This window comes from Phacochoerus africanus, chromosome 8 (assembly GCF_016906955.1).
Source record: "Phacochoerus africanus isolate WHEZ1 chromosome 8, ROS_Pafr_v1, whole genome shotgun sequence".
NCBI lineage: Eukaryota > Metazoa > Chordata > Mammalia > Artiodactyla > Suidae > Phacochoerus > Phacochoerus africanus.
The window spans coordinates 138,392,770-138,410,338 of NC_062551.1; the positions used below are offsets into that span (position 1 = coordinate 138,392,770).

At 33.5% G+C, this 17,569-nt stretch overlaps 1 protein-coding gene across 5 annotated transcripts in view; it reads right to left on the reverse strand.

The window, feature by feature from the left end:
• Window positions 1-17,569, reverse strand: part of TNNI3K (TNNI3 interacting kinase) — a 278,366-nt gene that overhangs the window by 247,820 nt on the left and 12,977 nt on the right. For all 5 annotated transcript variants that reach the window (XM_047788640.1, XM_047788642.1, XM_047788639.1 and 2 more), the window contains exon 4: window positions 16,023-16,120. In XM_047788640.1, the coding sequence (XP_047644596.1) occupies window positions 16,023-16,120 (98 nt within the window). The remainder of the gene's footprint in view (window positions 1-16,022; window positions 16,121-17,569) is intronic.

A 17,569-nucleotide genomic window follows, 5' to 3' on the forward strand; every position in this document is an offset into this window, starting at 1 on the left:
CAGCATAGGTCACAGATGTGGCTCAGATCTGACACTGCTGTGGTTGTGATGTAGGTCACGGCTGTAGCTCACATTTGACCCCTGGCCCAGGAACTTCCATATGTGGCAGGTACAGCTGGTAAAAAGGAAAAAGGAGATTGTGGTTACTAGAATTAGGCTCCTAATTAGAATTCTAGCTCTGCTAATGACTGTGTAATCTAGGGCAAGTTATATAACCCCTTTGCACTAATTTCCTTGGTTATAAAAAAAAGGATAATAAATGTATCCACCTTATTTGATACACATGTAAACACTATACCCACAACTGATGTGACAATGCATATAAAGTGCTTAAAAGGTATCTGGCAAAACAATGCTCAATAAACTCATTATCACTGGACATGGAAGTCTAGGGATCAGTATAAGTGGAAACTCCTCAAAAAGATTATTGATTTGACTCCATCATCTAGCTCTTCTTTCTCCTTTCCCTTGAGCTCCTCACCACACTTCACTTCTGCTTCACAAGTTAGTGATGTATATAATCAAAGGAATAAGACATAAGAAAATTATGAATCAGTACTGGAAATTAGGAAATGTCCACTAGTTCTACCATCTCGGGAAAAAAAGAATTGACAGGAATTGACACCCACCTCACCAATAACTTTTTAACTTTAAATGGTGAGGGCTAAAGACATGCACAATCTCTGAGAAAAATGGGAAGACGTCACCTAAAATATTTTTCCCTGCAGATGAACAGGCATTTAAATGCAGGGAGGTAAGGAAGGTATTTCAAGCATAAAATCATTTTTAAATAAAAGGAAATAAAAATTTTTGAAAACATGGAAGTATTAGAAAAACACAATATTATAAGATAAATGACAAATTGGAGAAATATTCACAACATATAAAACTGACAAGTGGTTGGTATATTAAATACATGAAGAAATCATACAAATCAGTAAAAGATGGATATTCTACTTCAACAAATATTAATGAATACCTACCTTATGACAAGCACCACACTAGGCCAAATTAAAATAAATTATATGAAAATCATGGAGCATATGAGATATTTATCTATCAGGCAGATTCTTATAAACATATTCATCTTTTCCTCAACTGTCTTTATTTTTTTTCTTATCTAGCCAGAATTTGTGTAATTTAAGAGAAAGTATGTATGATTCCTTCAGAATAGGCAAATGATGAGATCAAAAGTTAAAAGTACTAAATTATTTTGTATTTTGGTTGGATTTCTCAAAGTGACCTCTGGTTGATTTATATATGTTTTTATTAAATACTATAAAAATAGAACTCTCATCTTACCAAAATATGCTAAAATATAAAAAAAAATCATCACTACTTTTAAATTGTTTACTATGGGCTAAGTATCATGTACAATGTTTTACCTACAACATCTCTTTCAAGAGTCACAATTTTCTTCTGAAGAAAATATTATTAACCCTTACTTTATGTTGATGACAGTCAGGCTCAAGAATTTAAATACTTGCAGAACTTTAAATAATTTGTAAGTTTTAGAGCTAGATACAAACTCAGGTCTGTTTCACTACAAGATTCATGCTTCATTTTGACTTTCCATAGTTTCCCTGGTTCGAATCTCAAGGGAAAAGTTGAGAGGATGAATTTTTATTGTACTTTGTTGTATTTAACTGACAGGTCCTGAATATTTCTCCCCTACTCCACAGGAATAATGTTTCCTAATGGAGTAATTTATAGCTCCTGAAAAGGAAATTCATAGAAAATAAAAACATTAGGCAAATTCTAAGTATTATAAAGCTAATCTCACATGGCTTGCACTTTGCAATATATAAAACCTATGTGAGGGCAAATCTTTTTTAAATGAAAGACTTAAAACTTGCCTTGAGAATGGTATTCCAGGAAACTGAGGTTTTCCCGCTCATCCAGATTTACATCATTATTATTCAGTGGGACACACAGAGGCCTTCTGAAGTGTGGGGTAAATGAGGATCTATAATGCATTCATGTGTACAATAATTATTTTTAACAAAGGAAAATCCTTATGTGGAAGAATGAAGTTTGGACAAAAAAAAATCGGTCCAGCTATCTCCTTAAGGAGAATAGAATTGGGGGTACTATAGACCTCTGAAGATTTATGTAAATGGATGAAAACTTTTTGTAGTGGTATCAACTCCAACTTTGTCTTATGTGTAAAACTCTACTGCATCTACTGTCTTGCCTGTTGCTAGCTCAGTGAATGTTGTTATAAAAGAAACCAGGAAAAGTAACTATTAGTGTCAGAGAGAACTAAGATTCTCTACCAACAAATTACATAAATTAAGAAAAATACACACACACACACACACACACACACACACACACACACACACACACAAACCCCACTAGGTTTTTGTTCATTCTACTCCAGAATAAAAACTAAAACTGGGACTGTTTAATGTCTAAAATTTATTTTCTTATTATTTTGGAAATATGTCCTCTGGAAGAATGAAAAAATAGCTAGCATTCATTTACAATCTTCCCATTTAGATGTGAAACCTGTGTCCCTTCTCCTTGCATCTGGGTGGATTGAGACCAAGGAATATGACAGAAGTGAGCTATGTTTCTTCCCAGGCTGGACCATAGAAAGCCACATAGCTTCCTTCTTGTTTTCTGGAAACTTGCTCTTGAAGCTCTAAGCTACCATATAAGAAGTTTGATCAATTTAAGGCAGCCATGCAGTAAGGAAGGCCAGGCCACTTGGAAAGGGTACAGAGCATATAAAGGTTCTCCAATCAAATGACCCAGCTGAGACCAGCCTTATAGTCATCCCAGCCCAGGGATGGGATGACTATCCCAGCCCAGGGATGACCAGACACAAAAAGCCAAGCAGAGGATCCCATTTCCCAGCTGATGGAGTAACTCCCAGTCATTAATGTCTGCTCAGCTAAGGCCCTAAACTTTGTGCAACAGAATCAAGCCATCTCCACCATGTTTTGTCTAAATTTCTGAACTGAGAATCCATGATAATCATAAAATGATTTTGTATTAGAGGACTATGTTTGCAGTGGTTCGTTATGCCTCAATAGATAACCAAAATATTTTATAGTAGAATATTTAGATAATAGAGTGAAATAACAAATAACAGGTTATTAAAAACAACCTGTAGTCCTACCATAAAATCACTTTTATCATTTATGCGTTTATTTCTCTTCATTCTTTTTCCTAAGTATAATACCTTCATAAAACTAGATAGAGCAAAGACTAGCACAGCAAAGCAAACCAATATTTTCAGGCTGACGGCATCTTCCTACATTTGGAACGTGTTTCTTAACCTCTTGAGCTGAGGTTTTTTTTTTTTTTTCCTGTAAAGTGAAGTTAATATTAATATCAGTCTCATAGAGCTGTGAGGAGTGAATTGAATGATGTAAAGCATTTAACACAATGTTTGACACATGATTTTTTTATTATCAGTTATTAGGTACACAATTGAGCTCACACTACATGTAGAGGTAGGTAATCTCCCTTTTTTTATTTAATATACAACCATGAGCATTTCCCTATGTCTGGCAGATGTAGAGATGTGTCATTCAGATCTCCCTTCAAAGGAGAGTGTGTCAGGAGCACGGTTAGCCGGCAGCCTCCCTCAGCGAGGTCTTTATAGTTTTCCTGCAGCATTTTAGCTGAGATTAGGATTTTTTCAGGGCCTCAGTAAGTGACTGAGAAAGGTGATAGTACAATAGCCTAGCCATGTCCACTCAATGTGACACTCCTCAGGCAATTTTTGCTCTGATTTCCAATTGGGCTATAGAGATTTTAGCAAGTCTGCATTGTGATCTGACAGCTCCCCCTGACCAACCCTGCTTCCTTTTCCTTTCACAGGTGTCACTTTCACAAAAATCCCTAAATCCTAAATCCCCTTCAGAGTATGCTTTTCAAGAACTAAACTAGCATACCGTATCATAAAATGTTTTCTGTTAATGTGCATTTGAATCAAAACTGACTTGGGATTTGAATTGAGGTTTTGTATCTGAACCCTCTGCTTTTCTCAATAAAATAAAATACATTACCCTCCACTGCCAACCACTCTTCCTTGCCCCATTTTTTGCCTTTCATGTGCAAGCCCTGACCATGTGCTCTTCGCAAAAAGGGATCTAATATCTGCTGTATCTAACAGAATTGCAATGAAGATAAAATTGTATAATGTATGTGTAAATGTCTGTACACCCTATATCCTTACAAGTATAAGTTTATATATTTATGTTAAATGTATTGCCTCCAAGACTGAGCTCACTCTAAGAGAATATTCACCTTACGTCTCAATCCACATTGTTCCCAAAGATGTTTAATCATGAAATACCTCCATTTCTTTACCTATATGATTACAGAGCTGGACTAAACTGTTTTCTGTAATATCCTATCCAACTCTGATATTTTAGCATTCCCTGAAGGGTCACATCAAGCTCCAAGGCAGAGCTGAATTTGGTTTGGAAAGAAGACTGAAATTCTGAGTATGAAAACGGAGATTATAAATAAATATTTTAATAATGTGCTTCTCTAAGCAGTTTGTCTTCATCAACCCAATTAACCCAACACAGCATTTGTTACAGCCTGATATGTTTGTAAAGAGAAAAGTAATATTAGCAGTTTTATAGTCTTTAAAGAACCTTAGGTTTTCTTCTAGGACAAGGGATGATGTGGGGCTTCAGTATGAAATGTATTTAGTTCTAGGCATAAAAATTTAATGGACTAGAGCTACCTCATGCATCATAGACATCTCCAATGAAAGGATCCATTAATCAGTATAAAAATAACTTCTCATGAAGGTTCACACCTACATGCCTCTTGTTGAAATAATTCTGAATTTATCTTCACAAAAGATATCAATTATTAAAGGTTTTACTGTGATGGAAATACTTGACTCTGCCTGAAATTTTGAAAAAAATAAGAAAGAAAAAGAGAAGGAACACACTCTCAGATTGAGTACCTATACTCTTTTAAGAACAATGTCTCCAAATTTGCATTTGACCTATTTTTTTTATAATCCCCTCTGCTGATCCTTTTCCAGTTTCCCATAATCACTTTCTTCCCATGGGCTGCCTCCAACTGGCCTTTGAATAGTTGTCTTCTCTTTCAATAATATAGTGATGATTTAACAGGGAGGGGCTAATCAAAATCTCTGGGAGTTTGGGAGAATGCAAATACATGCCGTTTTAAAAAGCGAATTGAATATAACAATCTCTTTAATTTGCTTTACCTTATATTTTATTTTTTAACTAAAAAATTTAAACAGACTGTGAATTTTTATGTTTATCCAAACTGTCAAGACCTTAAAAAGGACTAAAAACACTATTGTAGAAATCTTTCTGTGACCCTACCACTTATCAAGACACTGTCCAATCTTGCCTTTTGAAGAAGCAGTCAATATTCATTGCCTCCATTTTCCTAACTCCATTTATTTTTAATCTATTTTTATTCTTTTTACTCTCACAAATTTGCTAAAATATCCCTTATAGAGAAATCTGACAATTTCCTAATTTCTGATTCTAATGGCCAAAACAGCACAATATTTTGTCTAATGTCAAGATTCTTCGTTCTTTGAAGTACTTTTTGTCTTCCTAGTCACCATATAAATATCATTCATTTATTTATGCCACACATATGTACTGATGAATATACACCAAGAATTGATTGCAGTGGTTAGAATAAGATGATAAGCAATTTAGATCCAGTCCCTGCCTTGGTAGTACTCATAATTCTTATCAGAGAATACAAACAGGCATCAAGGGGAAAAGATATTAGTGGTGATTTATACTGAATGTACATGTATTTACAACTAAAAACATGAATTAATGGCCAAAAAAAAATATTAGTAAACTTCATATAATTTCTGATTCTCTGAAATTCGTTCTAGTACTGTGCTGATATTCCCATATGGCAACTAGTCCTGAATACTGACTCCTACCTTTCTTTACAAAGAGTATGAGTTCTCTAACTTGCCACAGTGTCCACCACATTTTGTATCTCAACAAAAAAAAAAAAAAAAAGACTCTGGGTGTTAGTTCCCATTTAATTTTTCTGTATTATCTAACATCTTCATTTATTTACACTACCTGTCTCATTAACTGAAAGCATGCGAGATTAGCACCCCTAATCTAGAGGAAAATGTAGAGAAGTAACTGGGTAATGACATACAGAATCATTTCTAGTACAACAAGGTAAGTAAAAGATGCTAAGAGAGTGCACTGGAGGAGTAGCTAATCCAGACTTGGGAAGGGTCAGGGAAGGTTCTTGAAGGGAACAGTACTGACCCTCATTAGAACTGAAGGATACTTAACATCTTCAGTTAGCATTCCATTCTCTTTTCACTGAGAACATGTTAATTTATAAAGAGGTTATGAAATATTTGGTTACTAAGAACAAGTATTTGTATAAAAAAATCCATCTTAATGATTTTTCTTATTTATGAGTATAAATGTTCCCTAGTAACTAAAGTAAGGGTCAAGTATTAAACAGGGTTTAAAGTTGCAATTTTCCCCTATTTTATTTTTAAAATTATTATGTGGGGTTATAGTTTACTGTAGTAAATTATAGTTTACTACAAAGTTGTATTATTTTCAGGTGTACAGCAAAGTGAATCAGTTGTACATATACATATATACATTCTTTTTTCCCATATAGTTTCTTACAGACTATTGAGTAGATTTCCCTGTGCTATGTGTCAGTCTTTGTTAATTACCTATATACAGTAGCATGTATATGTTATTCCTATCCTCCTACTTTATTCCTCCCACCATAGTTTCTCCTATGATAAGCATAAGTTTGATTTTGAAACCTATGAGTTTGTTTCTGTTTTATAAGTTCTTTTATGTCATTTTTTATTAGATTCCACATATAAGTGCTATATTTGTCTTTCTCTGTCTGACTTCACTCAGTATGATAATCTCTAGCTTCATCCATGTTGCTGCAAATGGCACTATTTCATTTTGGGAGGGCTGAGTAATATCCCACTTTATGTATGTACAACACTTTCTTTCTCCATTCCTCTGTCCATAGACACTTAGGTTGCTTCTATGTCTTGGTTATTATAAACAGTGCTGTAATGAACATTGTGGTGCATGTACCTTTTTGAATTAAATATGCCCAGGAGGGAGATGGCTGGAAGATATGGTAGTTATATTTTCAGTCTTTTAAGGAAGCTCCATTCTGCTATCCATAATGGCTGCACCAATTTACATTCTCACCAACAGTGTAGGAGGGTTCCATTTTCTCTACATTCTCTCCAGTATTTATTGTTTGTAGACTTTTTGATGATGTCCATTCTGACTGGTGTGAGGTGATACCTCAATGTAGTTTTGATTTGCATTTCTCTAATAACTAGTGACAGTGAGCATCTTAAAACGTGTTTTTTAGCCATCTGTATGTCTTTTTTTTGAGAAATGTCTGTTTAGATCATCTGACTTTTTTTTTTGTAATTGTCTTGCTTCTTTTTTTATATAAAGCTTTATGAGATGTTTGTATAATTTTGGAGATTACTCCCTTGTCAGTTGCTTTGTTTGCAAGGATTTTCTCTAATTCTGTGGGGTGTCTTTTCTTTCTACTTGTTAATGGTTTCCTTTGCTATGCAAAAGCTTTTATGTTTAATCAGGTCACGTTTGTTTATTTTTGTTTGCATTTTCATTACTTTAGGAGGTGGATCAAAAAAGTATTGCTGCAATTTATGTCAAAGAGTGTTTTGCCTTTGCTTTCCTCCAGGAGTTGTACAGTGTCTGGCCTACATTGAGTCTTTAATCCATTTTGAGTTTATTTTTGTGTGCAGTATTAAAGAATGTTCTAATTTCAATCTTTTACATGTAGCTGTTCAATTTTCTCAGCAGCACTTACTGAAGAGACTGTCTTTTCTCCATTGCATATTTTTTTTCTTTTGTCACAGATTAGTTTACCACAGGTGTGTACATTTATCTTTGGGCTCTCTATCTGTTCTAATGATCTACATGTTCTGTTTTTGCATCAGTATCATACTGGGTGGTTTTTTTTTAACCTTTTATTTTTATTTTTTCCACTGTACGGCATGGTGACCCAATTACACACACATGTATACATTCTTTTTTCTCACATTCATACTGTTTTGATTATTGTATGCCATTGGTACTATGATAAAGATTGTACTGAATCTGTAGACTGTCTTGTGTATTATAGTCATTTTGACAACATTGATTCTTCCAACCCAAGAGCATGGTATATCTTTCTGTTTGTGTCATCTTTGATTTCTTTCATCAGCATCTTATAGTATTAAGAGTACAGGTCTCTTGTTTCCTTAGGTAGGTTTATTTCTAGGTATTTTGTTTTATTTTATTTTATTTTATGGTATGTTATTTTATTATTTTATTTTATTTTATTTATTTTATTTTATGGTATGGTATGTTATTTTATTTTATTCTTTTCTGGCCACTCCTGTAGCATATGGAAGTTCCTGGGCCAGGGATTGAATCAGTCTCAGCTGCAATCTATATCACAGCTGTGGCAAAGACAAATCCTTAACCCACAGTGCCACAGTGAGAACTCTGGTATTTTACTCTTTTTGATGTGATGATATATGGGATTATTTCCTTAATTTCTCTTTATAGATCTGTCATTGTTACTGTATAAGAATGCAAGATACTTTTGTGTATTAATTTTGCATCCTGCAACTTTACCAAATTCATTAATGAGCTCTAGCAATTTTCTGGTAACATTTTTAGGATTTTTTATTTACAGTATCCATCTGCAAACACTGACAATCTTAATTCCTTTCCAACTTGGATTGCTGTTATTTCTTTGTCCTCTCTGATGGCCATGGATAGGTTCCAAAATTATGCTAAACAAAAGTGGCAAGAGCAGATATCATTGTCCTGTTCCTATCTTAGAGGAAATATTTTCAGATTTTCATTGTTGAATATGATGTTAGAAGTAGATCTGTCATATATGGGCTTTATTATATTGAGGTAGGTTCCCTCTGTGATCATTTTCTGGAGAATTCTTATCATAAATGAGTGTTCAATTTTATCAAAAGCTTTTTCTCCATCTATTGAGATGACTGTATGGTTTTTATTTTTCACCTTGTTAATGTGGTGTATCACACTGATTAGCAGATATTGAAAAATCCTTGCATGACTGGGATAAATCCCATTTGACCATGGTGTATGGTCCTTTTAATGTATTGCTGATTCAGCTTCCTAATATTTTGTTGAGGAATTTGTGTCTACGTTTGTCAGTGATACTGGCCTATAATTTTCTTCTTATACGGCATCTTTGTCTGGTTTTGGTATCAGGGTAATGGTCATAGAATACACTTTGGATTGTTCCTTTCTCTGCAGTTGTATGGAAGACTTTCATTAGAATAGGTATTAACTTTTCTCTTTGATAAAATTTACCTGTGAAGAATCTGGTCTTTTTTTTGAAGAGAAATGCAAATCAAAACTACAATGAGGTACCACACTCACACTAGTCAGAATGACCATCACTGACATGTCAACAAATAACAAATGCTGGAGAGGGTGTTGGGAAAAGGTACCCTCCTTCACTGTTGGTGGGAAGGTAAAGTGGTACAACCACTATGGAAAACAATACAGAGATACTTCAGAAAACTAAATATAGAACTACCATATGATACAACAATTCCACTGCTGGGCATATATCCAGAAGAAACTTTCACTGAAAAAGATACATGCATCCCTATGTTCACTGCAGCACTATTCACAATAGCCAAGATATGGAAACAACCTAAATGTCCATCAACAGATGACTGGATTAGGAAGATGTGGTATACATAAAGAATGGAATACTACTCAGCCATAGTTTGGATTAAGATGTGGTACATATATACAATGGAATATTACTCAGCCATAAAAAAGACAAACTAATGCCATCTGCAGCAACATGGATGGAACTGGAGACTCTCATACGAAGTGAAGCAAGCCAGAAAAAAAAGACAAATACAATATGATATCACCTATTTGTGGAATCTAAAATATGGAACAGATGATCCTATCCAAAAAAAAAAAAAAACCCCAGAAACAGATCATGACTAGGGAGAGCAGACTTGAGTCTCCCAGTGAGGAAAGGGGAGAGAGAAGGATGAATGGGTATTTGGGAGGCTTTTTGGATGCAAACTGTTATGTTTGGAATGGATGGGCAATGGGACCCTATTGTACAGTGCAATGAAATGTATGTGATTGGGTCACTTTGATGCACAACAAAATGTGAAGAAACACTGTAAATTAACTATACTTTAATAATAATAATAATAATAAATGAAGCCTTTGTAACATTAAAAAATAATAAAATTAGTTGTGTACAAAAAAGCAAGTTTTGAAATCATAGTTTTGATTTTAGTACTTGTGATTGTCTATTCATATTTTCTAGTTCTTCCTGGTTCAGTGTTGGAGGATTATACCTTTCTAAGAATTTTTCCATTTCTTCTAGGTTATCCATTTTATTGGCATATAGTTGCTTGCAGTAGTCTCATATGATCTTTTCTCTTTCTGTGGTTTCAGTTGTAACTTCTCCTTTTTCATTTCTAATTTTATTGATTTCAGCCCTCTCCCTTTTTTCTTGATGAGTCTGTCTAAAGGTTTATCAGTTTTGTTGATCTTTTCAAAGAATCAACAAAAACTTGTGATTTAATTGGACATTAAGTATACAAAAAGTGAGATTTTTTGAGAATATTTTTGTTTATTTAAAGAATTTTTATTATCTCAACAAACTCCCATCTGGGGAACATACAATCTTTAATGAGTAAACTTTTTTTTGTTTAAATAAAAATGCAGCTTGGATTTTAAATATATATATAAATTTGCTTTGCTCTCTAAATTAGTGGTTTCTAAATGGGGGTGATGTCCTCCTGGGGCAATGTTTGGAGACATTTTTGGTGGCAAAACTATCAGTGGGAGAAATGGTCACTGACCTCTAGAGAATGGAGGCCGGGAATGCTGCCAAACATGTTACAATGCACAGAATGGCTCCCCATAAGGAATCATCCAATTCAAAATATCAGTAGCAAAATTTGATCTAAATAGATAATTCAGAGACTATGAAACATATGCCAAAGGTCTTAGATTTAGGATAGTCGGAAAACAAAACAAAACAAAACCCAAAAACCCAACTTTGCAATCAAACACATGTGCAAAGGAAGGAAAAATAATTAGCAAAAAAAGATACAGTGGTTTCTAGGCTATGAATCACAAGGAGTAGAAAACAGAGTTTTCTGAAAGACAAGTTATGTAGCAATAAGAACATAAGTCTAGTGACTGAGACAGAATAAAGAATAAATGCTTAAATTAAAATTTTCCCTGCTTCCTTGTCCTTCCCCTCCATAATAAATATATAAAAGGACTTCTGAATGGCTGCAATTACATATTTCTAGATAACCTTAGGATGAAATAAATGCCCATTCAACATCTGCTTTTATCATATGAAATGCTAGAAGAAAAGTTGACTAATCAAAATGCTACTTTTCATTGACTTAACAAATTTCATAAAATAGTTTGTCTAGGTATTGAAGGAGAGGTATGCGTGAGGTTAAACTAGATGATCTAATAAGCTTTTGTTCATTAACATCCTTATTTAAAATATATGAAACTATACAAGTCTTAATTTTTCCCCCAAAGTCATGTGTTTCATTTTAGAAGTATAATTTAGATCCATCTATAGAAGTATGCCTCAAGGTGGAATGCAAATAGGATAGAAGTCTTGTAAGGAAATTCATTAGAGTGTAAAAAGAAAATACTAGAAATTCCATTTATATTTATTTATATATAAAAATAATAAAATTTTACTAATCTATAACATGAAAATTTGCACTAGTGATCTCAGTTCACATATCACTCAATCACATGTTACTAAGAAATAAATTATGGAATTCCAAATAGAGAGATATTGAGATTTGCCCATCACTCTTTTTTAGCATTTAATGTTTGAGGAAGCATTATAACTTGTATAGGCCAAATTCAGTGGATTTGTAGATTTTAATATCTAATTTTAACTAAATTGATCCTTAAAAATGGACATGATATAAAAATTCCTGTGATGAAACTGCAGGTCGACTATATACTACTAATGGAAGAAGAAAAGGAAGATGACAGAGGTGGCATCTTACTTCCTACTTATCTGATCTTTGTGTAAGCTAAATTTCCAGGTAAAATTAATGACAATCTAGTCATCTTTGAATACAAATTTGCAAATATTCTGATATTATCAAAAATGATATTTGAGGTATAGTTTTACAGCCATGAGTTTTAACACTGTCTTCCAAAGAGTGTACTGTGCCTTGAGCTATTTACTAATTAAATGGTTTTTGTTCATGATTATAATGTATGAACAAATACATGCATTTGAGGTGCAAATTTTTTTTTTTTTTTGGTCTTTCGTCTTTTGAGGGCCACACCCGCGCCATATGTAGGTTCCCAGGCTAGGGGTCTAATCAGAGCTGTTGCCGCCGGCCCACACCAAAGCCACAGCAACGCCAGATATGAGCCATGTCTGTGACCTACACCACAGTTCACGGCAATGCCAGATTCTTAATCCACTGAGCGAGGCCAGGATCAAACCCACAACCCTATGGTTCCTAGTCAGATTCGTTTCCACTGAGCCATGACGCGAACTCTGAGGTGCTAATTTTATATGGCATAGGATAGTCCATTGATATTAAGCATAGACTTTACTGCTTCGATGTTGTTAGGAATACATATTCATATATCTTCAGAATGCAAGTATCCAGGGAACACGGTTCTTTTCTTTTTTTTTTTTCTGTGTAAAATTGCTGACACATTAGGTCTCTGATAAATGTTTGTTGCAATGAAAGTTCAACAATAATAATTAGTTTTCATTAAGTATTTACTGTGAGCTAGGTTTTTTTGCTGCATATTATTCTGCATATTGTTTTTTTAAAAACTGTAAACTATCCAATGAAATAGGTAATTCTATCAGCTTCATTTCAGAGAGACAAAGGAAGATTAATTTACCTAAAGATGCACATAATTGAGTCTCAGAACTGAGATATGAACATGAGTAGTCTAGCTATTAAGCTACAGTCTTTATTAAGATATACTATTACAATAATAAATATCAAATAATATTTATACTAATGTTTGGATACTCACTAATTTTTCAAGAATACTTATCAAGGATCTTTTACAGGTATTATACACTTAGGAATCAGAAAAAAAAAAAAGACTCCCAGTGCTCAAAGTTCACAGTTCAACATGTGAAATTTCAAAATGAACAAATAATTATAAATGCTACAATAAAACAGGAGGAAGGAACTGACTGCATAAAGGTATGAAGGAGCTTTTGTGTATGACAGAAAATCCCTATATCACGATAACAATGATGGCACATGAATATATACATTTTTAAAAGTCACCAACATGTACACTTAAAATTTTGAATTGTATTGTGTATAAATTATACCTCAATAAATCTAATCTCTTAACCAAACAGAAACAAAGCAAAAAAAAAAAAAGTATGAGAGCTAACTAACCACATGGCATTAAAAAGCTATATATCTACTCTGTTCTTACTCATGGAAACAGAGATGCCACCTCTGGTAAAAAAAATACTTACCTTTGAGACAGGTCCAGCATCTGAGAGTGTGTAATTGAATGTGGCCCATAAAAAGATGTGAAAATTACATTATTCATATTGTGAGTAGTAAGAATAAAGCTTAATTGTAATATTTATAAAAATTCAAAGAACTATTTATAAATAACTGTCCTATATATATCAAAATATTAAGATCAAAAAAAGGCAAAGAAAGGCAGAGTAACTCCTTCAGATTAAAGGAGATTACAGAGAGAGAAGAAAACTAAAAATACATAATGCTGGATTCAATGCTAAACAACAAAAAAATAAACAGCTACAAAGGATACTATTGGGATAACTGGCCAAATTTGAATTTGGACTATAGGTTAGATAAATAGTATCATATCAATGTTATATTTTCTGATTTTGATAATTGTTTTTTGATTATGTAAGTGAATTTCCTCTTAGGAAATAAAGATAGAACTATTTAGTAGCAATAGGCCATGTTGTCTTCAATTTACTTTCAAATGATTCAGAAAAAAAAATGAGTGATATGATGGAGATGTGACAAAATGTAAACAATTAGAAAATCTGGGTAAAGTCTATAGAGGAGTTTCTTGTTAATAGTCAGAAATTATTTTGTTTAAAATAACGTTAAAATAAGAGTTCATTAAAATATAGGGGAGAAGAAGACTACAGCCCAAAATGAATCAGATACCTATTGCTGTAGTCTAGGGAAGGTATAATTAGAACTGGACTTAATACAGCAGTAGTATGAATGGCTACTGTACATTGTTTCCACGTTTAAAGTAGAATGGTAAATTTAATTTGGTTTTATCTTTGTTAAGAAATAAGTAGAGTAATCATACATTTTATTATGGCCTCAAGAATTTTTTCCTATCTTATATCTTGAGTTTCTAAATTTGTTTGCTATTTAAAAAGTTATAGTCCATATATCCTTCTGTAAAATATAAGGAAAACAGAAGAATTAGAGCAAAGGGAACTCTAAAAATGGAAATTTTGCTTTGATAAACAGAGGTGGAAGAAATATATTTTTTTAAGACTGAAGCACTAAATCATTCAGAACCCATCATGGTTGTGCCATGCTAAATCTTAGGAAAATGAACTAGTATAGAAAGAATCTGCCATACAAGATTTAGAATTCATGGTTTTACAATAGTGCCTTGACTGTCCATCACCAGCTTCCTATTCCTTGGAGCTCTTCTACTTTCACCTCCTATCATTCAGCAGAAAAGCTGTCATTAGACACTGTTTCCTACACCTTAAACTCAGTCTCCATTCAAGTTCTGTAGGACGATCAGTAGCTATCAAAGACAATTTAGCACTTAACTGACACTTTCTTCCAGAAGGAATTGGAAAAACTGACTAGGCATTGACTGGGCTTGAGAAAGGGTGAACATTAGAGCATTTCATGATAAATCACAGGAATATGTGAATCTGAATCATGGGAAAATACAGCTCTCTTCCCCCACAATGATAAACATTCCAAAAGCTGGGGAGGGTTATAGAGCAAAGTCACAGTGATCCAGATACGGCAGTGCCCCTGCCCCCTCTACCACTACACCTGCAATACAAAACTGAAATAAAATCTTGTCAGAGATTCATGAGAATGAGAAAGAACAAAATATGCAATATAATAATGAGACAACTGTACTTGATTCATATAATTATTCTAATATTTACTAATATCCAATTTTAACCTTCAATTTCCTTTTACATAAAATAAACAGTAATATGCAACTTACTTATTTTAATGCTTAAAGGAATAATGTATATAAAAGTAGAATATTTAGCTGATAATAAGCATTGAGTAAGTAGAAACTTACTATGATCAGAAAATTAACATTTATATTTAATTTATATATTATATAAATTCATATTTATGACCATCTCTAGGATCTATCCCAACACTGAGTATCCCAACTTTTCCAATCTACTTTTATATTTACTTTCTGATCAGGTACTGAGATTATTTTGGAACAAGGGATTGATGTAAGGAAACAAACAATCAAAGCAAAAGTAGTAGAAATAACATAAAGTTCTAAAGAGAACACTAGAGATATTTTTCAAATTAAGGAAACCATGCGGAAGGTCAATGCACTCTTCCATCTTCAAATGCAACTTTATCTTCTTCTGCATAGAGATGGCTTGGTCTGGGAAGGAGCGCTCTGGAGAGAGAACCAAACTGCCAGGTCTTAAATTCTAGCTAACCATTAGCTAACCATGTAACCCTGGAGATTATAATACCATTATTTACAGGATTCTTGTGAGAATTAAATGAAATAAACATGGAAAGCAATAAAAAGAAGGTGTTTTCATTAGAACTGGTCAACAAAGAGTTGGTTAGAAGTCTCTAGTCTATCCAGTGATATAATGCTCTGGTTACTCTGAATATTTTCCATGATTATAAATTAGTAATCAAATTAGCCAAAAAAAAAAGATGGCCAAAGATACATATCATCTTTTGTTCTAATACAAAACTCTTGTACCTTGTAAACTGCCAAGTGCAATGCTGTAAATCCATTTCTTGTCAGTCGAGATGGGCGGAGACCTTTTAACATAAGGGTTCTAATATGGGACTTGTTGCCTTAGAGAGAAAAATGAAAAAAGGTTAAATTGTGCAGATACATTAAGTGACTTAGCATCTATCTTTAACTTAATGATAAACGTCATACTGATGTATGAAAATGTCAGACCGCTGTTCTGTGTGCTATTTGTAAAATTTTCTATTAATTGATAGCCTTACTTAGTAGTGAACATTTCTACTACACTTATAACACTTTGTATCAATGACGTATATATTTTTTTAAGCCCACACTCACAGCATATGGAAGTTTCCAGGCCAGGGATTGAATCCCAGCTGCAGCTGCAGCAATGCCAGACCTTAACCCACTGTGCTGGGCCAGGGACCGAATGCACTCCTCTGCAGCGACCTGAGCCACTGCAGTTGGATTCTTAACCCAGTGCACCACAGGAGGAACTCCATCAATGCTGTGTATTTTAATGCATTTGTGTTAACATTTTTGGTGTTTTTATTATCATGTTTTAAAATATAAAAACATGAAAAATTCAATTTAATAAACTATTTGCGAAAAAACTTAGATAAAAACCTAGTTCATTGGAGTCCTCAAAACTTCATTAGCAGAGCTTATTTATTTTATTTTTATTTATTTTTATTTTTAATGATTTTTATTTTTTCAATTATAGTTGGTTTATAGTGTTCTGTCAATTTCTACTGTACAGCAAAGTAACCCAGTCATATATATATATATATATATATATATATATACACATATATTCTTTTTCTCACCTTATCCTCCATCATGTTCCATCATAAGTGACCTGATAAGGATCTCATGCCTTATCTGCTGCAAATGCAATAGTTTGCATCTATTAACCCCAGACTCCCAGTCCATCCCACTCCCTCCCCCTCCCCCTTGGCAACCACAAGTCTGTTCTCTAAGTCTATGAGTGTCTTTTCTGTGGAAAGGTTCATTTGTGGCATATATTAGATTTCAGATATGAGTGATATTTGTCTTTCTCTTTCTGACTTATTTCAGTTAGTATGAGAGTCTCTAGTTCCAGCCATGTGGCTGCAAATGGCATTATTTTGTTCTTTTTTATGGCTGAGTAGTATTCCATTGTGCATATATACCACATCTAGAAGAGCTTAGATGAAATGACTAAAGTTGGGAAGAGATGTTTAAATTTGGAAGATCTGTTATGTAGAGTCTACTCAGTTTGCAAGGAATGGTTAAGGGATATGTTTAGAGCTGATACTTACACATTAGTGGTTTTTTACAAGCTGAGTTCGAAGGACACTATTTTGAATTAACAAAAAAACCCCTATTCATTCATTAAGTCAGTACCTAATATATGCCAAGCATTATGCTAGGTGCTTGGGATAATATTAATGGACAAAACAGAATAAAGTAGGAGCCAAATTAAGTTCTTATCTTCACTTAAATCAACTTCACTTTGAAATTTTATCTTTGGCATTTATTACGTTCCACATAATTTACCACAGACTGTGAAG